This window comes from Thermobia domestica, chromosome 15, assembly GCF_964235325.1.
Source record: "Thermobia domestica chromosome 15, izTheDome1.hap1.1, whole genome shotgun sequence".
Lineage (NCBI taxonomy): Eukaryota > Metazoa > Arthropoda > Insecta > Zygentoma > Lepismatidae > Thermobia > Thermobia domestica.
In genome coordinates, this window is record NC_137468.1 from 140,975,510 (window position 1) to 141,002,093 (window position 26,584).

A 26,584-nucleotide genomic window follows, 5' to 3' on the forward strand; every position below is an offset into this window, starting at 1 on the left:
GTTAGGTACACCGTCTCAATGAAACCTTCTAGTCCCCTGTCTTACCGCATTCTCCCAGTAGCCTTAGTAAACGCAATACGGCCTTCCTTAACCAAAATTGGAACTCCTGTTTTGGTCAGTTAATATCTGTTATAATAACAAATAATTTATTGAGATCCAGACATTTTATTCCCGCAAAACAAGACATACATCTTCGTTCGGTTCTGTATCACTCAATGTATGATTTTTTATTTTACTTATTTTTTAATTGTGATAAGTAGAATGTTGGTACTAATGGTTTGAATTCCTATTTACTTACATATACATTAAATAAGAAGATAACTTATTAATTTCAAACTTGCAAATGCCGTTTTATGCTTAAAAGACAAGAATTATGAGATCTTGTGGGCAACTTGATTAGTTTCAATTATACTCTTTCGATCTATTAAAATATTATTGAAACACATGTTCAGTTACAAAGTTCAAAAACCGCTAGGAACAGCTATAGATATTATTTTGACCATGACTGTACAATTCCATTTTTTGACAATATATATCCTACAAGAAAAGCCAAAAAAAGTTAAAATACGCAAGAACAGTGAACTATCTTTCTTTGCAACGAATAAACTTTTTATTCTGAGGTACCTTGGTGTGCAATTTAGTCATGTGTTGCAAACAATTTGATATCGCAAACAAAGAAACTTTTCATTGAAAGATGAAAATAATACCATTTCTTGTTAAACTCAGAGTACAAGTGTGCAAATCGCAGGACTGATAACAACTAATTCAGAATAGCCATGTGCATTCTCATTTTCTGAACTGCTGTTCTTACACTAGCAATACGTAAATATTCAGTAAACTCATTATATTATTTATATTGGTTGGAAGCTATAATAACCGTGGGAGCAGTCTCCAACGTCAATCTCACCCATCTGGTGAATTCAGTATTACAAGTAATGACTGCAACAACCTGGAGGCAATTTTGTATGTTAATGCATGTGAATTTTTATTTGTCAGTTAGGAACATAAAACTGACTAGCAATGTCCCTGTCGCAAGACAAAGTAACAACTCTTGAAAACCATGATAAATCCACGGGCAGTCCGCATCAAAACTCATGAGACCAATTTCGTTGCATTGTTCAACATTTTCAGTATGTAAAATGTGTGAACTATACTCTTTAAAGACAGCTGCACTCTTGTCCTATTTAATTATACGATTAAGTAATCGATTCTACATATATGATATATTATAGTGGAGTACGAGGCTAAGTCTGCGTTTAAGTGCCAAAACATATAATCACTGGATAATTCTTTACATGAGTGAAGTTATGCTGTTTTTCACGTCTCCGTTTACATCGTAAAATGGAGTAATTTCTCGCACAGTTCTTGGAGCGAAGTTGTTTAAAAGTTGCTGTTGATTTACTGAGGAGTTATCTTCGCTTACCAATTCAAGAGTTGAATTACACTCAACAGATTAACATATCTTTAGAGTACTTATTCACCCTCTTTTCTCCCGATCCATTGTGAAAAAAGTGTTAGTGATGAACTTCTGTTACTGTATGTGAGAAAGTGAAGAAAGCGTATATCATAATTGAAGATCAATATGGTTTTATTAGCTATTCTTACGGTGCATATCTTAAAAAAAAAATGCGTTTGCCATGTTCCCTTTCCTTTTAATGGAGAATACTCTAATAAATACGCATGTATATAGATAGTAGTTTTCTTGTTCGTGGTTGTCGGTGTTTTGATATATGCATGTCAATGGGTGCATAAGATTGAAGAAAATACCTTTATCTCTCCATATTGAAAATGATAAAATTTTATGTTTCATGGAATTTGATATTAAAACGACGAATATCCAGTTTCCGATCGTTCAGTTTATATTTCACCGAACCACTTACTGTCCTAGTTATTGTCTTTGGACACGAACCAAGAACCTAATGGTAGTACTTATTAGCACCCGGAGCAAGGACTACAAGCAATAAATTTCTTACAAATTTAATGGCAGCTCAATAGGAACTCCAACCTTGTACTGGGTAATGCGTCAGGAAGAGGCATCTCTTAGCCAAAATCGATTACAAAGTATTGTTTCCACTTCGCCTTTGTCCTTGTTTCTATTTAAAACCATACGCCCTTATATTAGATTTAAATATAGTATTTTCTTTGGAATGCATTATAGATTACTTTCTAGAAGCAATATTTTTTATTCGATGTTTTACAGGCAATTTTGTATGGAGCTGAATGGTTTAGCCGTGCGATTGCAAGGAGAATGTCATCCAGAGACGTGTACCCAAATGACAGCCACGGAACAGTGGATCTTTCTCTGTGCAGCTCACAAAACTCCCAAAGAATGTCCAGCAATAGATTATACAAGGCATACGTTGGATGGAGCAGCTTGTTTGTTAAATAGCAACAAGTATTTCCCTAGCAGGTAACTTCTGTATTCTTTTTATGTTTTTCATTTTTCTTCATTTTATAGAAGAAAACTTTAAATTGGGTAACCTCATAACACTTTATCGAAGGTGCTAACATCGCTGCTTATTGATCAAACAATAGGAAACTGTGGTAAGTTTAATACACACCCTATTTAATAGCACCAAGTGAATATCCTGGTCGACAAACACACTTCGTGCGTAGGTTTCCTTAGGATTATCCCATCTCTCTTATCGGTACATAATCGTAGGACGCTAAACTTAAATAAAATTATATATATACGTCTTTCACATACCTCACGACCTTTCAATGAAGTATCTGTTGAATCTCCAGATGCAAGTCCTATGGACTATTGTGGATTTGGATTGCTGAAGCGGGCTTTGGGAAAACGGCGTGTGACAACTGTGGAAGGACTTTGGAAAGCTGTGCAAAGGGAATGGGACAAGATTCCCCTCACAGTTCTTCAGAGAAGCCTATTACAGTGGAGATTACGCTGTCGGGCTATTGTTGGGGACCAAGGGAAACACATCGTGCACTTACGGACCTGGCGCCATGGATTCTTCTAAATTTTTATGTAAGTCGAAATTGGCCAAATGTAGACTGAACAACCTCTGTATTTTGGATGCGTCTATAAAATCTTCCACTCGTCTGGTTTGTAAGAAATGTCAGTTCGTGCAGTACACCGTCAGCATTTATACAGAACGTTATATTATGTTCACTGCGAAAATACCCTTGTAGTTGTTTATGACGCTCTCGAAAAACTGATTTAACTGTATCGGCGAAAAGGTTCCGTTGCTGCAAAAGTGATGCTATCAATTCTGCTTTACCTCTGATATTTCCAGATCGTTAAGCAGATAACTGAGTTTGCTTTGTGTGATTCTGTTGGTTTACTGCATGATGTTGGCATGTATGTAGAATATGCATTATTGATGGATTTATAAGCTTGTATATAACCTGATTCTAGGAATTTATCATCATTTTCATCATTAATAGTCAAAATGTTAGCTGGGGGATCAGAACAGGCAATTCCTCTCCACGGGAGAATGATGGATGGTATTACAGGGTATTTAATGTTAATTTTTCTCTTCATATTTATCCTTTTCTTCAAGGGAAATATCATGCAGAAGCACCAATTGGTAACGTGCTTGATGGGTTCACGCCAAATAGCAGATACAACAAAACACGTTGACATTTTCTTTCCATTCATCCAAGAATACAGTCTTGATGAACGTGTCGAACAACACACATGCGGAGCCCAAGTTTTATTTTGGTCTCCAACACGAGACGTAAAGTATAAAAGAAATGCTTTTTTATTTTATTTGTAATTGCTGGAGTCAATCGTTGCTTTCTCGATCCATAAATCACGTCCTCGTAAATGTAACAAAAAATATTTGGATTGTTACTGCATGTGTGGGAATACTTAAATATAAACAAGCGAATAGCACCACAGATAACACTTTAATAAAGTAAAATTGACTTCAAATAACTTCAATGACAGTCACACACAGTCAGTTAAAACCGATTATGTTAATGACATGCTCTCCTTAACAAAGTAAAGGAAAAGAGGTAGATAGGAGTTAATGTTTCCTTGGCTATTATTACGCGATTGATGGGGCAAGCCATGCGTCGTTGATATGAGCAGAGTTGAAAACAGAGATAAACAACTCGATTGTTAACAATTTAACCTGATAGCTGTATATGTGTGTCGCTAATATAACGTCACATTATATCACATTCAAAACCTAAACAGTCGATTTACGCAGAATAAGCTAGGAGACATATTTTACTGTTATTTTCGTGTTCTGCACTCAGAAATCTATAAGAAATGGTTACTTTTGCCTTTGTAAAACACAAAAAGTTTAAATTTGTTGGACAATGAGATGGACCATCTATGGTTTCTACATGCTTTCTATAAGGATGTGAGAGGGGGAGAGGGTAACAGAACGGCATGGCACTCAATGAGTGCACAGTCTCACAGCATCAGTAGTTCCTCACCTTCACATCTGGTAAAATCGAGCGTGGGGTTCAACATTCTGAGCTCAAAATTGTGTAAGTAGGCTGTTTGGTGCATAATACGTAAGAGCAGGATGCAGCCTAAGCCCACTTGTGGTGTATTTATATTCTAGAGTATAAATTGAATTCATTCATCACAAACATTTATGATGATAAAGCGTAAAAATAAAAAGGTACTTATTTCCATAAACTAAGTAACAGAAAGTACGGAACAGAAAACATACGGAAGTTACATATTTCTTCAAGTGTTAATTAAAAAAAAAATGGATCTTTCAGTTGTACGTTTCAAAAATTTAAAATACTATTTTGCAGTTTTAATTGTGAAAACATAATTAAGGAACGTGAAATGAAAGTATTTGAGTCATTATTTATTAAAATAACGTCTGTCACTGTTTGAACGACTATCACTTTTCCTGCTTTTAAGGAATCTGTATGAATAGGTTGTCAATTATTGATAAAGTCTCTTTCGCATTCGTAACTGTTGTCATTCAATATTGTTTTAACTCAAAACAATAGCAATATCCGTATGCATACAAAGTCCAGAAAGCAGAAAAAATTTAAAATCTTTAAAGTATTGATTGACGTTGTTTAACGATTACCAATTCATTTAATTTAACGTCCCACGATTATGCCCTGTACGCTAAAGAAGATGGTTGATTAAAGAAAGTAAATGAGAATATGGGAGAAAACGGGAAAACCCATGAACAGGATGCTGTCCACTAAAAACTGTCATAGCTTTGAATCGAACCAAGAACACGACTCTACTTATACTGATGATTATGTGTTTTTTTTTTCTGCTTTCTTTTGGTTATTTTTAAAATTTGATTTGGCAAACATATTGCCATTCATAAAATATATTATAATAGAAACCGTGTTAGAAGAAAACTATGTTGTGCAAAACCATGTTATGCAAGGCATTCTTGTGTGTGGTATGTATATGCTATATTACGATTTAGCTTGTATTTATTTCGAGCGTCTTTTTGTTTCAGTCTAACACAAAGTCAAAAAGGCGAGTTCGATATTCTTGAAAAGTTGTATTCATTTGATGTGTGCGTTATAGCTTTTTAACTTCACAAAGACGCTAATATCAGTCGAAGTCAGTATAAAAATGAACGATACGTTCATAAAGCATAAGTTTAGGTATCCAAGTTAATTTAAATTACAATTTTAATCTTTGCAGGGTCAGCATTAAAGAATCCTCGGTTGCCAAATTAGGATCTGTATGCAGACGGGTATATCGAATTTTTTCTCATGCATATTTTCATCATCGAGCTATTTTTGATGAATTTGAGGTGAGTCTTCCAATTGCGTAATCTTTGTATTATTCTGTGTAGTTAGTATCTGTTTATTTATATTTTTGTAATATCAGATTGTCTGAAAAGAATTGAGCCTTTGGAGGGCCAATTTGAGAAGACATTATTTTTATTAGAAAATAACATTTTGAAACCACAGATGTACCATTTTGTTTCATGACTTTCTGCCTTTTTCAGGCATGACCATAATCCCGTTGCTGTAGAGCTTGGCAAAAAATTGTGACACGTGATTTTTGACAGGCCACTTTTGAAACTAACTTCATGAAGGTTCATACCATCATTCCATTCATACCATTCATGAAGGTCTGCAGAGATCGAAATAAGTGATAGGCTGATGGTACCAGATTCGGGTTATAGAGTTGGATGCACTAAAATTTCCCAGCGAAGTTCTCTCAATTTCTGATGGGTCGTTAAAGATGTATGTAGTCTGGCGTTGTCAGCTTACTGTGCAACACCCTTTCTATTGACCAGTTCCAGCCGTTTCTTTTTATTGATTAGGTGCACTTGCGCTAATTGTTCACGGGTCTGAGTCTATCGTTCTGCCCGACAACGTCAGCTGATGATGCACAACGTCCCTTCAGTCAACCAAACCCACAGCATAACCTTTCTGAGCATCAGTGTGGGTTTGCCACAGACAGTGGACCTTCTCGCATCGACCACAATGTTTTTCTCATATTGTTGTCACAAGATATCACTTTCTATCAATCGTGATTAACCGCTTCAAAAATGGCTTGAGTTTGTTACGTTTCAGTAGAGATTCGTGGATAGAAATTCAATCGAGTAAATGTTTTTAAGACACATCACGTGGCATCCAACGTCGAGATTCATTTATGGCCAGCTTTCTCCAAATGGTTTAACACTGTTTGGTGATAGTTGTGTGTGTCATTGGCGATGTCATGACTGCTTACATGTCGGTCTTACTTGACTTTTACCAGAATATCATCCACTTTTGCTGTGATTCGTCGCCCACACCCACTGCCAGGAGCATCTTGGACATCGAAATTTCCAGAACGGAAGCTACTGGATCATCCTCTGTCTTTTACTTTTTATGAGGTATTTTGCCCATAAACAGCACAGGTGTGTTTGGCCTGCATAGTATTTGCGCCGTTATCGAAATAAAGTTGTAATGTTGCAGTTTTGTGAAGAGTTCAGTAATCTCTTTCATCTAATTATAAGAATTTCAACACTTTTCGCACATCTATTAGCTTCAACATCAGCCCACTGCAATTCATTTATCGTGAGATTTGAGACACTAATGCTGTCTCGTACGCAAAAGGCTCAGTACCTTTTAGACGATCTGATATTTCAAGATTTCCAAACAAACTCAAGCTGCGTATTTGTGACTTCCCTTATTTTCCCTCAAAGAGCAATTTACTACACACTTAACAACAATTCACTATTAATATTAAAATAATTCATGCATACAGAGATTCATCATAAGTATAGTAGACGATAATCGTAAAAGAATGCTCAAAATCCACCAAGATCCTGTGTATTTATAAAATATCTTAATAAATTTAACGTGCCACTTGCGGTTCAGAGGGAGCGTCGGTAATATTGGGAGTATCATCCGGCCGTAGTATCATCCTAGAGCGTTGCTGGAGTGCTGCGAAGCCATCTATGTTTCATCTGTTGCTTCATTCAGTGCTGGATCTTAGGTTCACTAACTTCTGCTCTAAATGATACACCGCCAATAGCAAAAAGGTTATTTCTTTTATTTTATTTATTTATTTATTAGCATTTAAAGTATCCAGTAGAAAAGTTAACAAGTTGACTGGTGTTTCTTTGAAGTTGTCAGTATATGACGGGACACCGAATTTTCGAAAACTTTCAAAATATGCGATGTATTGTGTAAATCACGATGTGTACTTATGACTCGAGATGTCGATATGGTTCTATAGCTAAAATGTTTCATTTTGGCAGCAGTGAAATAACCGCCAATAATATTCTTTGACCTATTGAATGATTCATAACTTCCGTTTAACTTCTTGGTGCAGGCAAGGCTATAAGCTTTTGTTTTTTGTTTCGTGTGCTTTTGGTTTAAATTTTCATTGCAGTCTTCATTCATGAATGTATTACTTATTTCTATTATTCGTAATAAATTGTTTCAGTGCAAATTTGGGTATATAGAGCCGGTAGTAGGTGCATGTTCGCTAAGTGTGTCTCACTGTAGGCTTACCAAAACATGATAACCATAATTGTGAAATGGAAACTGTGGTTTCATGTTAAATGCCTTCTTAGGAAGTGTAATTATCTTGATGGGAGTGGTAACATTTTGTACTTAGTTACGTGGTAACGTATTGTAAAAGTGCATAGAAAACGAATAGTCGCAAATTAATACCGACTTCGTTATGCATTATTTAATTTAGAATTTTCCTTTCTTTCTTTTAACTCGAATTTATTAAAATGAGATTTTCTTCGATGCAGTTCTCTTGAAATGGTTAGACTTATGTTGATAACAGTCCATTCGTATTTATCTTTTCCAGAATGAGACATATCTTTGTCGCAGATTCACAGCATTTGTCACCAAGTACAATCTCATGTCAAAAGACAACCTCATCGTTCCAATCCTGGAAGAAGAAGGCACCGGAGAATCTGAAGCATAATTTTATTTTTATCCTCTGATTTTTATTAATGAAACGGACAGTGAGTGTCAAATATTTAAAGATAATTTCGTGTACAATAAAAGAAAATACACATTAACTTTTATTTTCCAAGTGACGCCATTTACTTGATTGTAAATATAACGGAAGTGTCTACAGACTTTACCGTGAAGTGTGCATGTGTGTGGGTGTGCATAATGCTAATATATATACAGAAATATAAATATATATAAATACATATATGACGATCATTATCCCAGGAACCAAATTGTTGGCACATGTGTGTGTAAGTATGTATGTATGTACAAGTGTATACATATTTTATATTACGACTTTTTTTTATGTACAGAAACCTTAGAGTTGTATTAGTGTCATGAATCTCCTGGATTTCGATTGTTGATAAAGAAGAAAAAAACTGTAGGAATGAATAAGTCGTAGTAAAAGAGAAATTGTGTCGGAAGCTCCGCTTAGTACACGCTGAAGACGAAAGCAATACTGTTCCATGCTGTAGAGCAGGTCCTAAGACTCCTTTCATGAGGTTAGCATCATTCCATGCTGAAATTCATTATACCATATGAACATATAACACAATAGACAATAATTTTATTTATATAAATTAATGTGATATATTTGTATATGGTGAAATTGGCTATTTCGTGTATTTATTCGTACGAGTATTTTCATTATCGCTGACTATAATTACATTTAAAAATTATCCCTGTCATATTTTTTGTTGGCAGTAATTAACTGGTCGCAAAAGCATAAACTTGCACTATTTTAAAGTAAATCAAATTACTATAATGTATGTCAATTATCATTTGAATTAGTGCAAAACGAACTTGACCAAGTTTGCCTCCAGTCATTAATTGTAATCAAAATTTAAGTTTTGTTCTGATATTATCGAGTAGAAAAAAGAAAAGCAATATAACAAGATACAACGTATGTTCTTGGTGTTTCATTTTGCCATCGAAAAAGTTCTTAGGAAACGAAAAATTGGAAGGCAATATGGTTAGTTCGTTGCACATGAAAACAAATTCCTTTTGACTTACAGAAAACTAGTGAAATAGGTTTGTTTTCTTCTCATGTTAGTGCGACACTTTATAGGTGCAGATGTAGATGTGATTCGAGTAGCTTTAGGTGAAATCAGAATAATGTTCACGTGTGGTCATTGTTGGGTATCTCCAAATCGAAAAGTAGGAAAAAAGACAATATTGTACAGTTAAGGGTTTGAGTATCCGCACCATTTTTTAAAAATTTATTTATTTATTTATACGGGGAAATATTCCACTCGTAGTAATGAACTGGAATTTTAAGTTTGATTTTACTGGTTTTTTCTTCAGTTCTATTGAAGTGTCTTTTACTTTGTCAAAATAAAAGTGCGTTATATATAAATTTAATATTACTAAAATTACATTTAATTTATAAATTTTAATATTATATATAGCAAAAATTAGTTGTCACAAAGTAGGAAACATTGAAATATATTTGCAGAACAAACCAATTCAATTAAACTAATGTCCCACTTCATTTTAAAGATGAAACCAAGAATGTTCCCCGAATAAATCATGAACTGTAAAATCAAATTTACCTTGCTTGCTTTGCAGGTACCATGTAATATTACTTCTTTTTTTTCCTTCAGTACTTTGAAAAAAGAGAAGTGAAGTGAAGTGTAAACCAGTTAAAAGTAGATACTCATAATTAGTTGTATCCTGTTAAGTTCAATACTTGAGTCACTTGACATAAAACCATAGTTAGGTTTAATTATGTATAGTTGTGTATAGCATAACTTATCTTTTCACAATGTGAAAGTGTCCAGTGCACTTGGTGATTATGTGAATTTAATTTAATAAAAAGTTAAATTTGAGTATAATCACTTAAGGCAGAAATGTTAATTATAGATCTGCTTTGTAGTTAATGATTTAGGATTGATCACAAGTACAGCTAAAATACTTTTTATGGATGCTTCACCACATTATAATGGATTATACAGATTTAGTTCAGAATTATCCCAGTGATTGTAAACTTCCATAGATTATACAAAAGCGACCTAAAGGTGTGTCAACTGGAAGAAATTTCGTAATTTATAATATTGTAATTGTGAACATTTTTTTTTAAACAAAAGCTCTATATTTTCTCAAATATATAATTGTTAACCAAATAAGGTTTATATAATGTAATACAGTATACGGAATATCTTTCCATATTTAGGATTGATTGTTTCTAAAACGGAGTTTCCGACACATTTCGAGTTCCTGTTAGGATCAATGAAATAATTTCCTCAGAGCGTGCTTATCGTGACAGTTTTAAAAAAGCAAATAAAACTCCAGTGTGTACGTTGCTGTTTTGAATAATAGAGAATTAGCTTAAAAATTATTTATTAATTTCGTTGTATAATTGAAGCTTTTGTATCCAAGCATGAAACCTTACGCTGTGCCAAGTAGACTAAACGTGAGTAAATATCAGGTAGTTTTATATAATTAGATATGTCCGGTATTTTTTTTAAAGGTAATTTTCTGTTTCCATTATTGACGTGTGCTTGCATTTATAATGAAATATACTCCGCTATGACAAAAATGTAATCCTGTTTTCTTTATATGTTTGTTGCGTATTATCTAATTCTACTTTTTAAGTGACAAATATAGACATGTTGATGATGATCTTTAGAACTGGGGGGCCGCGGTGGCTCAGTGGTAGACTGTTTCCCTCTGGTGCGTGGGGTATCTGGTTCGATCTCAGCTCGCGCCATGTAAACTTCGTGGTGGACAAACACCATGTTGTGTGGGTTTCCTCGGGGTTCTCCCGCTTTCTCCTAGTTTGTTCATTCCACCATTTCATTCATTTCTCATCACCGTCTCCTTTAGCCTACACGGCATGACCGTGGAACGTAAAACTTAAATTTCATCTCGTCTTTAGAGCCACTATATCGAGTGACGAAAATTATACAATAAGGCAAAGTAAAGTATTTTTGGGTTGATGAAAGTTGAATAAATATAGTGAAACCCATTTAAACTATTACTGAAAATTATGTGAAACCTAGTTTAATGCTGACCCCCACACCCCGACGTTTTGGCGCCAGACATTTGGGCGCAAGGTACATAGTAAAAATCACAATTTACGATATATAAAGTAAGCTAGGCACTGAAAACTAAGCGCGAATCAAGATATATACATTTCCTACAATTTTATCTTTATCTCACATACAGGGTGTCTAAGACATTGAGTTTAGGAACTGCAGCATGCCGTATTTCTGGTATCACTTTTTTAATTAACATTCCAATATAAAAATCAAAACTTAACACTTTTTTTTGTCGCATTGTAAGCATTTAATCTGCATTAAAGAATGTGGCGAAAGGAAAAAAAAAAGAACGATTTCAAAGTGAAAAACAATAATTAAGGGTACATATATTGCTCATTTAGCCACTAGAAATGTGTTTGACATTCACACTTATTGCATAACTACAGTAGAAGGCCTGCTTTAAGTTTTTTAATGGAATAGGCTCACTATGTATGTAATGCAGTCAATCATATCTAGTCTGGTCTACTTACCTTTGGCTTGAAAAGTTACCAACTAAAAAGCACACTTAACTTTGGTTGAAACTTAAATTTACAAAATTTAATTGTTAATTCAGTTTCTAGAATTTTGAAATTCCAGTGTTTCTAGTATTAAGATAAAATCCAGTATAATTCAAGGACTTCCACTACAGTAGACACCTTGTGATATCTTGATTCGAACTTAGTACTCAACGCCTAACATAATGACTTTTTAATTTAACTTGCGCCCAAACGTTTGGCGCCCAAATGGCTTCGCGCCCAAACGTCACGTACCGTATTAAACTGCCAACTGTGCTTGTCGCAGCTTCTCTTGCATGATTCTTTTGTATTCGCTTTTTCTTTTCCCTCGTATCCTGAAAGAACATTTTCATGCCTGATAAGCCTTCTCTATACATTTTCGCATCTCTTTTTCCTGAATGTTGTATAAATTAAGTTTAAGCTATGAATTCAAGGGAATGAAGCAGTGTAATAATGCAGGTTGATCCCTTTGAGTATTAGAAAGCTCGAAAGAAATTTAAAAAGGAGGGCTAATGGATCGGGTGATGCATCTTTTGATCAATCAAAGTATTTTGTATGAACGTTTTCTCAACATCTACTCGGTAACATCTTCAGGCAGGAAAAAAAAAAAAAAAATCCTATTTCTAAAATTGGGTGACGGTAAGAACAGGTTAAGCAGGTATGGATTTGGAAACGGCCAAAGACGAGCTGTATTCAGTCAACTTAGAAACGACTTGTTCGGTGTGAATAATACCAAATTTCTTTGCTTTGTCTGAAGGAAAAGTAAATAACGATAATCTACACTAATTCATCTTGTGGACTGTACATCTAATGTCCACCGACTGCGCCGAATCTTCAGCAGTTACTTTTAACATGATACACCAGCAATATAATGGCATACAATGTCTGTGCACTACTTGACATACGTGATCTAGAGAGATTTCTGCAATTGATTTAAAACAGAACGACACTGCTAAATTATTTCACCCAACAACTGCTCGGCGCTCAGTTTATCATGTGTAAATTTACCCTTTAACATCCCACGATTACGCTGTCCAAGTTAAAGATAATTTCGGATTCGTAATAAATAAATAATGGTGGAATAACAAACGGGATAAACTAGAAAACCTACGGACGCGATATTACTCACTTCAAACTCCAGTCAGTATTGATCCCATAGAAAATGTTCAATAACTTATGGAATAAAATGAAAGCAAACATCTTGCCACATGATGCACAAAGAATAAAAATTCCACGACTGGACTGAGAGTGGGGTCCGAGCTTTCCGGTCCAATCTAGTCTCTTTTTTAACTCTGCATATCATTGAATTCGCTCCTAGATGAATTGGTCGAGTATAAAATCTGTTATTTCCTTCATTTATAAAATACATATCTGTATTATTTCAATGATGTCCTGCCATATTAAGCAAATAATTAACTGCACAGTTTCGACCGTACAAACACAGCAAAAGATACATTAGCACTTCTGAATCTGCTTCAGATGACAAATAAATGTTTGATGAAGGCCAGGATATGGTCGCTCAAGATCAACTAAATGACAGGATGACCGGTACATATATTAATAATCCATAGAAATAGGTGACAAATTATTACTAATATGGAACATGACTTATTGCATCAACAGGAGACAGGATTCTATCTTCCATCGTTTTTACTCTTGTGATTAAGTCTACAACTTCAGATTTCAATATAAGGATAAACACAAGAGATCGAATGTATTCGTGAAATACTGGATACATATCATGAAAACAGCTTCTCGCTCTCTTTTACAGTTTTTAACTTAGAAAACAATATTGAGATCTGAAGTAGATTTTAATCGCTTAACTTTTTTTTTTTTCGCAAAAGTCGTTCCAAATTTTATATTTTTTTATTGTTACGTTGAAGGTAAAGGTACGTGGAAGCAAACATTACTAAAACTGTCTAAAAATTTAGGCCCGAATTAGGCACTTGAAAATCACCGATTTTAAAACCACGAGTATATTCGTTCGTAATAAAAGCAGTTGTTATCTTATTGTTAGTCTTACTTTTTTTTTTTTTTTTTTTTTTGAACACTTTGTGTACATGAAGCGACAGCGAATCTTTTAAAATGTTTTATTCAGTTCGTTCAATTTATTTGAACTACAAGCTGATCAAAATTGAGATTTAAATTTTCCCGCAAGAAATATTATCCCGAATATGTGCGTTCCACAATAAACATTACCAAATTACACTAGCATTTGAGAAAACGAAACAGTGGGGAAAATGAGTACAGTATAAGTAGATATTCCATTCAATCTACTACGAACTTTTGTATTATTTTTGAAAAAAAAAAAAAAAAAAAAAAAAAAAAACTTATTTCAAAGAGAAATAACAGACAAATGATTTCTCGGTACAATGTAGATATGCTATTTCAGTTCCATCATTTAGTCAATAAGCATTGGCTTCCAATGCAAAATATTAGCCGAAAATAGTTAAATGAATCTTACCCAAGGTCGTCGATCCTGGGGGGCAAGGGCCCCCCAAAGCTCATGTGCTCCCCCCAGGTGTATGAATATACAATATTTGGCATAATTTGAATGCAATTTGTCTTAACATCCTCATATATACACTTCTGCGTCTGAGTGCCCCACCCCTCAAATTTACAGAGAAATCGGCGCCCTTGATCTTACCCACACCTAGCGGAAACTCATATACTCAGCTGCGTATGGCGAACGTAAGGAATCACCGTTTAAATTTATATTCAGATCTTTTTTCTTTGCACGAATATATTCGTGATAATAATTTTTGGGCAAAAAATTGTAATTATTCGTGGTTTTAAGTTAAGCGGTTAATAAAGGGATAAGGGACCATCCACATATTACGTGACGCTATTTTTGACCAATTTTTACCCCCTCCCTTCCCCTTGTCACACTTCGTAACACGAGGCGGAATCCCTCTCCCTTTTGTTACGTAACGCTTTCTGATTTTTGTTTTTTCACCAATTTTGGTTATTTTAACAAAAAATATGTTTAATGATAGAACTTTTTATTACCAAATGTTTGTATTCTGAATATATTTCCAGTGCTTTTCTAACAAATCAAAGTATTAGAAAATGGAATACCGTAATAATACTTTAACTCCATAAGGATGTTTAATTGACCAGTTTTAATTCTTCGAAATTGCATACTGTCTTTTTCCCAAGGAGATCGCAACCATCCTTTTAGGACACCGATGATTGGCAAAGAGAAAATACTGCAGAAAAATACACGTGAAACGGGATCTAAATAACAGACATCGACCTCATTTTTCGGGATCCAGGATGCATCGTGTATTTGAAGTTCGTCAGTGTCGACGATGCAAAGAAATTCTCTTCCTCGTCGACTACAGATTTGAAGTGATTGTACACGTGAAGGAACAGAGACAAGCTTTGAGAACAAGTTTTCGAGCATCTTCTTTGGAATTTGGACTTCAGTTTACCCCTTTTTAAATTCTTGTTGTCCTAAATTAGTGCAAATTCGTTTTCACCAGAAATATTCAAATCCAAAAGTAAAAGAATCAGTACGAGATGAATATCCGACGAATTAGGCTTTTAATATGTTATTTTGCTACAATTCGTGGATCATTCTGTCGTGGAAAATATTATTTCACGAAAAAGAGTTTCTTCTGTTTCACATGCGAAAGCAAAATCCCTTAGAAGAATAAAGTGGGTACTGCTGATTAAAATCTAAAGTTTTAAATAATATTCTTAGAAATAGCGATACGAGTTGTAAAGCGAGGGCATTTTCAAGCGATTGTTACTATCACAAACAGCTTAAGTCGAGAAACGCGTGTGCCGTAAACAATTTTATTGTATTGTAATACACGAAGTGTTCATCACCGGTCATGCTGGTGTCTAGTAGCGTCTACAAATCCCTTCTGCATGATTCAATTTATATTGGCTACATGTTCGCAATTTCCCGAAGCAATATAAATATGTTTATTTATAAAAAGAGAGAATAATTGAATAAAATTATTTAAAACATTGCATATAAACTTGAGAATAAAAATTAAAATTATAGCAAAAAAACGCGTTACGTAACGAGGACATACCCCCCCCCTTCCGCTTTGCCGCGTTACGTAATATGTGGACGACCCCTAAGGGCGACGATTAAACCTTAATTCAGCATCCCGGGAATAGGTACAATGCGTTGTGTGCATTATCCGAATCTGAATATCGACAAAATATCAACAAGTACCGAAATATTCAATATACAATTATCGCAATGTTGAAATGTAAATTCTTGAAAATATCTAATTCGATTGATTTCAGACGACCATTCTCGTAATTCCTGCTCTCCTATCGTCGCTCGAATGTAAAGAACGTTTCTAGCTGTTTCTTACCTATATTCAATAGAGGTAAAGGCAAAGATGGATGGATGGAGATGGTGAATCCTTATCAAAAAAAGTTTCTCATTCTCTCTTACCGGTTTTGCTCGGATATTTGTCGATAAATGGACAGACGAGCATAGTCTATTTTTATTTATTTATTTACTTACTTTTTAAGATTTATCATAATTGTGCACAGCAGTTCGGAACCCGAAAAGAAAGGTATCGTGAGGTTGTGACTACGCAGACAGTACAGGGGTGGTTTAACAAGTTTTAGGAAGGTGACGAAACACTCGAAGACGCACCACGTGCCAGAAGACCAACACACGACAAAATGAAGATCTTCAAGCAGCAATTGAGGCGAACAGTGACCAGATATGTGAGAAACTAGGACAATTCAGCGTGGATGGAGAAACCATTCGGTAGCACCTCCAACTTGACAAGCACTACAAGTTGGGTCGATGGGTCTGGACTTGACTCCAGGCCAGAAGGCAATGCGAGCAGACACATGTGTTTCTTTGCTGTCTCGTCTGAGAAAGAGCCATTTCTGGACAGGGTGTTGACATGTGATGAGAAGTGGGTCCTGTACGAAGCTCCACGGCGCCGTCATCATTGGTTCGCATCCTATGAACCGGTTCCAAAACAGCCGAAACAGCACTGCATCAAAAGGTCTTCCTGTGTGTTTAGTGGACTACTCGCGGCGTCGTGCATTGGGAATTACTACCATCTGGTCAGAGCATCAATTTAACTGTGTATTGTCAGCAGTTGGCCGTGTTCAAGAAAAACTCAAAAATCTGGAGCCAGCACTTCTGAATCGCAGAGGAGGAGTCCTTTTACAGAACAACGCTAAGCCATATGTGGGTAGGATGACCCAGGACACCATTCTACGCCTCGGATGGGAAACACTATTGCATCCGCCATACTCCCTAGACATTGTACCGTCCGATTATTACCTCTTCCATTCCTTGGACAATCATCTTAGATGACACCAGTTCAAACCCCTAGTAGAGGTGCAAAATGCTCTTGATACTTTCTTCGCTTCACGGCCCATGAAGTTCTACCGTGATGGAATCCATTGGTTTTCCAGAACGTTGGCAGAAGGCCATCGATGCTGATGGGGACTATTGTTGATCTTCCAGGTACGTCTTAAGTGACATATCGATTTTCGAAGGTGGTGGGTGAAAAAGCTGCAGACCTTCTTGGTTACCTTTATACAACTATACAACAAAATACGTACACTCATGTCCAAAATGATTGTCGCATATCTAAAACTGTCTTCTTGTAAGAATATATTTGGTCTAGGAATTAATTCGTGCGGGTGGACAAGAGATGGCGCAACGAACGGAGCGTCCCACAGTTCCGTGTATCCGCACATGTGTTGCAAACCCCTGTCATCGCGTATCGTTCGTAGTATAGGGCAGTGGATTAAAGCGTCAACAACACCAGTTTGTAGTTAAGTGAACATGGCGCAATTTGTGCCTGATAAAGTGTTTTTGCGGGGTGTCCTGCTGCATTACTTTAACATGCAGAAAAGTGCGACTGAAAGTCATCGTATTTTGGTGGAAGTGTATGGTGACCATGCTCTAGCTGAGCGAGCGTGTCAGAAGTGGTTTGCACGGTTTAGAAGTGGTGATTTCGGCTTGGCAGACCAAGAGCGAGCTGGACAGCCAAAAAAAATTTCAAGACGAAGAATTGACAGCATTGCTCGAGCAGGATTCGTGTCAAACGCAGGAACAACTTGCAGCAGCATTAGGCGTTGATCAAACAACAGTCTCCAAACGCTTGAAAGCCATGGGAATGATTCAAAAGATGTCACATTGGGTTCCACATGAATTGAAAGACAGAGACGTTGAAAGACGAAAAACCATTTGCGAATTGCTGCTTCAACGACAGAGCAGAAAGGGGTTTCTGCATCGAATTATTACGGGTGATGAGAAGTGGATCCATTACGAGAACCCTAAACGAAAAAAGGCCTGGGTGAAACCAGGTGAACCAGGTCCATCACAACCAAAACGAGATATTCACTGTGCAAAGGTTATGCTGTGCATATGGTGGGATATGAAAGGTGTGGTGTACTATGAGCTGCTGCAACCGGGTGAAACTATGAATGGAGAACGTTATCGACGACAATTAATGCGTTTGAAGCAAGCTCTGGCCAGAACACGACCAGAATGGGAGAACAGACATGATAAACTTATTGTTCAACATGATAACGCTCGCCCACATGTCGCAAAACCGGTCAAAACCTATTTAGAAAATGTCGGATGGGAAGTTTTACCCCACCCGCCGTATTCACCAGACGTTGCTCCTTCGGACTACTACTTGTTCGATTGCATGAACAACGATTTGATTGGACAGCGGTTTACTTCTTCAGAAGATATCGAAACATGGGTCTCTGACTGGATCGCTTCCAAGGATGAGGACTTCTTTCGCCACGGAATCCGTACATTGCCTGACAGATGGGCGAAAGTGGTGGCTAGCGATGGACAATATTTTTCTTAAGGTATTTATGTATTTTGTGTTTGTACTACAGCTTCAATGTGTGCGTACCAACCGCACGAATTAATTCCTAGACCAAATAATTTGATGATTTTGCAGGGTACTTTTAATACTGATACTATGTGTATAATCGGGAAATGTATATTTGTGGTAAATTTCATAGGAAAAGAATTATAAATACGGAAATTAGAATGAGTAAAACAAAATGTTGCTAAATGGACAAGAAAGTTTTATTGTTCTTATTTACTGCTGTTTTGACATAAAATTTGCCACATACATGTCTTTGCCGATTATACACATACTAACATTATATGAAGTACCGGGCGAATTTGTTATCAAATTATATTCCTATAAAAACATATTTATAGATATGCGACAATAATTTTGGACATGAGTGTACATTGTAGTTTGAAATGATCGCTATCAATTAGTGGACTGTACTTGATTCCGATACTCTCAAAACAGTTTTAGTTGAAGGTTCCATTTATTTAACAATCTTTCATATTTAAAGAATAATCCTAAGGAGGGAAAAATGCATTGCGATTTTTACACTACTCAATTAGCTGAACTACAGTAGTGCTCCTTTTAAGCAATTGAAACATTCTCCACTGCACATGACTAGCTAATGAGCGGACAATTCGTAATTCTTTCCATGGAATAGATTTTCATATCAGCTTTCAAGTACGAGGTCTTTATTAGTTCTAATTGTAATAAGTAATCTTATGAGAACAACTTACTAAAATAAATAAATAGTAATAATGAAAAAGTTGTGAGTTAAATATCTTACTCGCTGGTTTACTCATTTTACAAAATATTTTATGGTTTTGTTTGTGATTTTAACATACGTTTCTAGCACCGAAGTTATATGCGACGTGGGGTTTATGGCTGAACTGGGATTAAAAACAATTGAACTCTCCCATACCGAAGACGAAAATTAACTAGCCACAAAAGAGCCCGCGAAATATGCAGTGGTTCTCATTTTACATTTCGCATTTAATCCAGACAAATGGAAAGAGTTCTAAAGAAATCTTTTGAAGAATATGACATCAAATTTGATAGGGAAACACAATTTTCCTGGACTTGAGTTTGAACTCTACTTGATTTCATTGATTTTCTGAAACTTCAAATGAAATTTCTAGTTTTACGTCCGAGGATTATGCCCTTTAAAGCTAAAGACGGATGATTAATGAAGACGAATAATTACGAAATAATTGCTGGAATGAGAATGTGGGAGCAAATGGGAGAACCTCGAGACGACTCAAGAAGACTTGATAACACGAAGTCGCGTGGCCAGGGATCGAACCAGAACTTTCGACTGGAGGTGAGCCCTCTATCACTGTGTCTTTATTAAAACATCTTTAAGTTTTACGTCCCACGATTATGCCGGTTAGGTTAAAGCAGATAGCGATGATGTGAAATGGTGGAATGAAGAAAGTGTGAGGAAACAGGAGAACCCAAGAAAACCCACGCACATAGTTTGTCCACCACAAAGCACATTTGTCGCGAGCTGGGATCGAACCAAAGACGCCATGCACCGTAGGTGAATGCTCTATCACTGAGCCACTGCGGTCCACCGTGCCTTCATGTCAAACACTAGTTACAAGTAAATTACCAAATAAAATGAGGATTAGGTATTAGATTGGCTTTCGGCATCTATGGGTATGTTAGCCCGTCACGTATGAGGGATGACGCCCCTTGGCGATCCCGCTGTCCGGGGAATTGGGGAGGAAGAAAGGAAGCGCCTTGGTATCATTATACGAGGTACTATCTCGGCATTTGCCTGGTGTAAATGAGAAAAACCTTACTCAAGATGACTGACCTGAAATTTTTTTTACATATTTTCGACTGAGTGCCCCACTGGGAATCAAACCCGGGAGCGCTCGTACCGAAGGCGAGAGAGTGTAAATCAAGCAAATAACTTACACAGTACAGTATATTTCGTTTTTAAGAATTTTTATTCGGAAAGGAAATATTTACACATAGATTTAGGTATTTATCGCTGAATCAAGACATTACAGTTGGAAAGAAAACTTTGTTGATAGAAAACAAAAACAGAATTGTATTTGGATTAATCAAATAAGACGCACTTCAATTATGCTGCGGACTAATCAAATTCACGCTTATTTTTACGTAAATTGAGAAAGAGCCTTATACCCATGGAAAACATTCATTTCGCGTTTACAGATCTTAAAAATAAAGCATTTGCGAAACAACAAAGAAAAAACTTTATGAAAAAGAAAATACTATTCTTTAATCATTTAGCATTAGTAAAGGATGTTATGAACATTCATATTAAAACGTAACCTTCCAAGCTAGATAAAACTTCACTTATTACGTGCAAGTTTCATTATTTTCCTATTTGACTTTCATCTTGGTAATTAACCTAGAACGAATTATATCAATAACACTCGAAAAATCAAACATAATGCAAGTCAGTCCAAATCAACATTTCCCGTGGAGAGTCAACAACATCCGCCCCAGTATTAGTGTTACGTAATAGCATGGCAGCAGGACAAGATTAAAGAGTTGACAATGTAACTACTTAAACTGGTCACAAAGCAACATTTTAAAATACCATCTGATCAAAAACTATTCAACTATTAAGGGTGTTGCGGGTCGCATCTTCTGCTTCGATATCTTCTTGCCTAAGCGAAGATCGCTCTCCCGGCAGTTATAAGCGGTAGGTTCAAAAAGACAAAGATGGATGAACGAGATGAATCTTTAGAGATAGTTTGATCTGAAATAAAGCAGAGCGTTGTAAATATAGATAATATTCGTGAAGAACAGGTGGGGATAAAGTGAAAATGAAGGAATCGATATTAAAGAGCCAGAACAAATGTATAGTGTGCGGAGGGAGAGGAGAAATGAAGTTGACAAGAGGAAAGGGTGAAAATATGGGGAGTATTGAGGGGAAAATGATAGAGATGGGGGGGGAAAACAGGATAGGGATGGAGATAGCAGGTAAAAGTATACGTATGGTGGATATGTAGCAGACGCGGTGCGAGTTCGAGGTAACTAGTGTATATGGGGAACGTTTAGGGGTAATATGAAGGTGTCGAAGTAAAGTTAGTTTTGGGAGGAGAGGGGAACAGGTAAGTTGGAAACGCTGGAGGCAGAATTTATCCAAGAGATATTTGAGGTAAATAGTTAAGGGTGGGACCCCAGTTTCAATATAAAGCGCGGTGGCAGCAGTTGTAATAGGAAGGCTAAGGGTACGGCAGAGAGTAGAATATTGGAGGGATTGGAAGCGGTGAAAGACCGTAGAAGGAGAAGAGGAAAGGAAGTGACCATATGTTAAAATGGGTAAGTAAACCTGTTTATATAACAGAAGGAAACAGAAATCAGAAGACCAGGTAGAAGTAGAAATAGACCGTATTAAACGTAGGAAGAAGATTTTTTTTATGTAAGAGTTGAAGGTCCAGTTTACAAGGGTCCAATGTAAAGAAGAGTTGAAGACTATTCCAAGATATTTAACAGAAGGGCGGCGGGGAAGGGTAATGACGGTAAAGGTAAGGGAGGGAAGGGCTGGAGTAAGTTAACGGGTAAAGACCAGAAAGGGTGTTCTTTTCCAGTTAATTTGTACGCTGTGGCCAGAACATCAATTGGAACATGTAGTAAAGGCAGGAATAAGTTGGGGTATAGCGAGTTGGGAGGAAGAAAAAGGAATATAGAAGGTTAAATCATCGCAATAACGGAGCACGAACGGATAGGAGCCAGAAAGAGGTTGAATAAGAGAGGAGATAAGACAGGTCCTTGGGAAGTGGTACGTCCGGCAGAGAGTTGCAAACCAAGGCGAATATATAGGGTACGTTGGACCAGAAGGTTGTATATAATACGTAGATATTTAGAAGAAAGCCTTGTTGCCAGGGAATATCGATGAGGTCATAAAGGGGAACAAAATCATAAGCAAGGGAGAGGTCAATAAATACGGTAGAAAGCAAGCCAAATATCGAAAATAAGAAAGGAGAGGCAGTTAGAGACACTGGAACCAAGTCTGCAACCGTATTGCTGTTTAAAGAATAAGAGTTGATGTTCGGATAACCATTGAAAACGTTGTTTCAGATGTTCAAAGATCTTTAGGAGACATGAGGAGAGAGCAATAGGGCGATAATGATCAGTGATACCAGGTGGTTTAGTGGGTTTGAGAATAGGAATTATGAGCTAGTTCTTCCATGGAGAAATGCGTTCGGAAGACCAAACAGTAGTATATAGGGTGAGTAAAAACTGCTGGTACGTTGGAGGAAGGCGTTGTAAGTGACGGTAGCTGATGTCATCATTACCAGGGGAAGATTGGGGTAGACGAGATAAGATAAGAGAGAGTTCGGAGAGGGTAAACGGATGATGTAAGGGGCTGGATGATTCTGGTGTGTAAAGAGGAAAAAGCCAGAGAGCAGGGAAAAGGCACGTGACGGCGGCTAATTGGGAATGAAATTGGTGGAGCCAAGGAGAAAAAAGACATTCGCTACAGGAAGAAAGGCATGTCTTATTACGAAGGGAACGGTAAAGGGTCTAAATTGAGGAAACAGAGGAGCCATAACGAAGGGTGAAACAAAATTGTTGCCAGGTGTTACGTTGAATTTGGTGAAGAATGCGGTTTATGGTAGCTTGGGTGTGTTGACAGGCTTTGTAAAGTGATATACGATCGGGTGGCAAGGTAGGTTTTAAGAGCTTGGCGCCTCCTGAAAATCTCTTGCTGGCATTCACAAGTCCACCATTTGGGATTTGGGAGGGAAAGGTGGATGCGGGAAATCGATGGGTGGGATCGGAGTGTGAAAGAGAGAGCCTGGGATATGCGGGATGAAGGATGGGGTGAGATATCGTCAAAACAGGAAGAATACGTAGGCCAATCAAGGGTAGTGGAATATGGAAGAACTGAATTGGAGGAGGAAGGAAATGAAGAAGCAGCAGCAGCAATATGTAATATGATAGGAAAGTGATCATTACCGTACCGATCGGTAGAAATGGTCCATGTGAGGTGGCTAGAATAAGCAGGTGAACAAAATGTGAGATCGGGAAGCGGTAGAGAGTTCATGAGGTCGGGGCAGGCGAGTAGGAGTGCCAGAATTGAGGAGGGTGCAGGCTAGATGGGGACGTTAACGATTAAAGAGAGGATCCAGCGGGACTTGTAAATGGAAATCCCCAATACGTATGGTTACAGTTAACGTCGCCACTTAATATCCAAGGAGAAAGCAAATTGAAGAGATACTGCCAGAGAGAGAAGGTCGATGAACGTGAGGGGGAATATAAAGATTAACCAAAGTGAGATTATTAACTGTAACCATTTGGCATTAAACATCGGGATATTGAATGGGAGGGGGATGAAGAACGTAAGAAAGATGTTTATGGATGCCGATATTTATGGTCGGAGTGCCTCCTCGACTGTCAGGGCGAACATCATGAAACCAATGATAGGAGGGGATGTGGAACTGATAGGTATCAGACAATAGGTTTCTTGTAATAGGAGAGAAGATGAGTGAAGCAGGGATATGAGGTTATGTAAGGCGTACAGTGTGCTGTGAGAACATCATGTTCCATTGTACTGTATAAGATTGGAAAAAAATGGGCCGGATGATGTTAAATTGAATGTGATTGTAAAGTTTCAGGATGGTGACGCATGAATTATAGTCAGGAGGAGAAAATTTGTGTTGAGATTTTTCCAAAAGAGTAAGAATAGCAGACAGAGCGGAAGAAAAGGAAGGCGCTGGGTCTGCCGTATGTGACGGTTACCGAAAAGCTGTAACGGTACTTGGGAGGGGAGAAAATGCTAACGGAGATCGGTCCGGTAGTTTAGAAGAGGGCGGGCGTTAGCAGGGGAAGGAGAGGAATGGGGATAAGAGAGCGCTTTTTACGGGCAATGGAATGAGATGAAGAGGCAAGAGGAAGGCAGAGATAGCAGTAGAATAAGAGAAAAAAGAAGAGGAAGGGAAGGAGTATAACTGGAAGTGGGAGGAGAGGGTGATCTCCATTTAAGGAGCGTTGAGCAGGAGTAGCAGATAAATATTGGTGCTTGGCGTCCATGTAAGATAGGCATTCGGTGGCCATGAGGGTGTTAATTGAAGTTTCTGGGCGCTGAAGGTATGTTGCCGCATGGCCACCAGCACAGTGCTTACATTTGTGAGGAGCCGAGAAAGAGGAAGAAGACTGCCCGAGTTGGCCGCACGTAACACAGGATTGCTTTCCTTTACAGGCCTGTTTGAAATGGCCGTAATAGAGGCAATTGGTACATTGTTTGAGGCGTGGGATATAAGTTTCTACGGGGGGATGAAACTAGTATGGAGTGCAGTGGGAGGAGAGAGTATTTGCGTCAAAAATGACGACAATGATGCCGGTGGGGATAGAAAGGGAAGAGAGATCCGTAACGGACAGGTTGGGATGAGGGGATGAAGATTCAGAAAAAAAACTGCTAACAGGAGAGTCATCAGAAGGAGAGCGTTTGCGAAAAATATGGCGTATATGCAAAATAGAAGTGCTGCAACGCAAAGCACTAATGAGTTCATCATCCGTGAATGACGGGTCGACACTACGTAAGTTAATATGACAGGAGATTGCATAGTTGGGGATATAGGCACGCCAATTATGTGCTGTCAATAATGAATGTAGAAGGAAGTCATTAGCAGCTTTATCGGTACGTAAAAATACCTTTAAGGCATTAGAGCCGAGAGTGAATGTCAGTGATATCAGTAAGATTATTGGTATAAGAGAAGCCTACCGAGTTTCATAGAGTGTTGTTTTCCGAGGGAAGAAGTACGGGCAACATGTACTACATAAGGTCCAAGGTAATGATCTTTGTATAAGTTAATATTAGTATGTGAGTAGGGCACATTAGACGGATGCGAATTGGTAGACGTTGAAGGCTTAGAGGTGACTTCCAGGACCACGTGGCCATCAAATGTAGCTGCCATGTTATGGGGCGTTTACACTTAGTCGATTTGCGTTCGATTCAGTTGAATTGACGTCACTTTCAACTTAATCGACCGTGTAAACGGGACTTCAACTTAATCGCTTGTTGATCGAAGGCGACTAATCAACTGGCAACTGAATTAAAAGACGTTCTATTTTCTGTGGTTGAAATAATTGAACACATCCATCAATCTGATTCGGCCTAGTTGCTTCGATTTAGTGGCAAATGCAGCGAGTCGATTTAGTCGTGCGACTAAATCGACTGAGTGTAAACGCCCCATTAGGCAGCAAAACAAGCAGAAAACATAAATGCAGGAATAACACAAGAGCACTGCACAATAAGAAAATACAGGCTAGAGTAACACAGAACTAATCCATAACACTAGCACCACTATAAAAACACTACAGATCACTGAATGAAAGATCCGAACACGATCAGTGTACATCACCGCGTGTTTCAGCGCTAGACGTATTCAATGTATCAAGACGAAAATTTGCCCAGTCGATCAAAACACTTGTTTCGAAGCAGCAGGAATGAAAGATTTATTTTGTCGTTGATAACTATGCATGCAAGTATTTTGTTTGAAATTACTATGATCAAAATAAGAAAACAGCTGCAATTTAGAGGAGCATGTTGCTCTGCTGCCGTTGTGAATATTCACTGTCCTCCTTCCGTTGACAAACATTTCTGAGCATGTATTACAAGGCAGTAGCATTGTATTGTTGTTCCTTTCTACAGATACCACCACGACGTTTGTGATTGGTCCGTCTCTCGGTGACCTTAATAACCCCGTGACGTAGTTTTCTTTCTCAACATAATTTTCACGTGGTTTTGAACTGTCAATTTATTTCTAATTTTGACCATTGTATAAAAAGTGGGATCAATCGTAAGCATCATGATTAATGATTCCGTTACCTTACAGAAATCAAATGATGTCTTTTCACTACAATA

At 37.3% G+C, this 26,584-nt stretch overlaps 1 protein-coding gene across 4 annotated transcripts in view; it reads left to right on the forward strand.

Moving 5' to 3' along the window:
• Mob4 (MOB kinase activator 4) overlaps positions 1-10,915 on the forward strand; it is a 34,121-nt gene extending 23,206 nt beyond the window's left edge. For all 4 annotated transcript variants that reach the window (XM_081740198.1, XM_081740199.1, XM_081740202.1 and 1 more), the window contains exons 3-5: positions 2,201-2,410; positions 5,606-5,717; positions 8,225-10,915. In XM_081740198.1, coding sequence (XP_081596324.1) covers positions 2,201-2,410; positions 5,606-5,717; positions 8,225-8,344 — 442 coding nt within the window. In that variant the 3' untranslated portion in view covers positions 8,345-10,915. The remainder of the gene's footprint in view (positions 1-2,200; positions 2,411-5,605; positions 5,718-8,224) is intronic.
• The last annotated feature ends 15,669 nt before the right edge of the window (positions 10,916-26,584 follow it).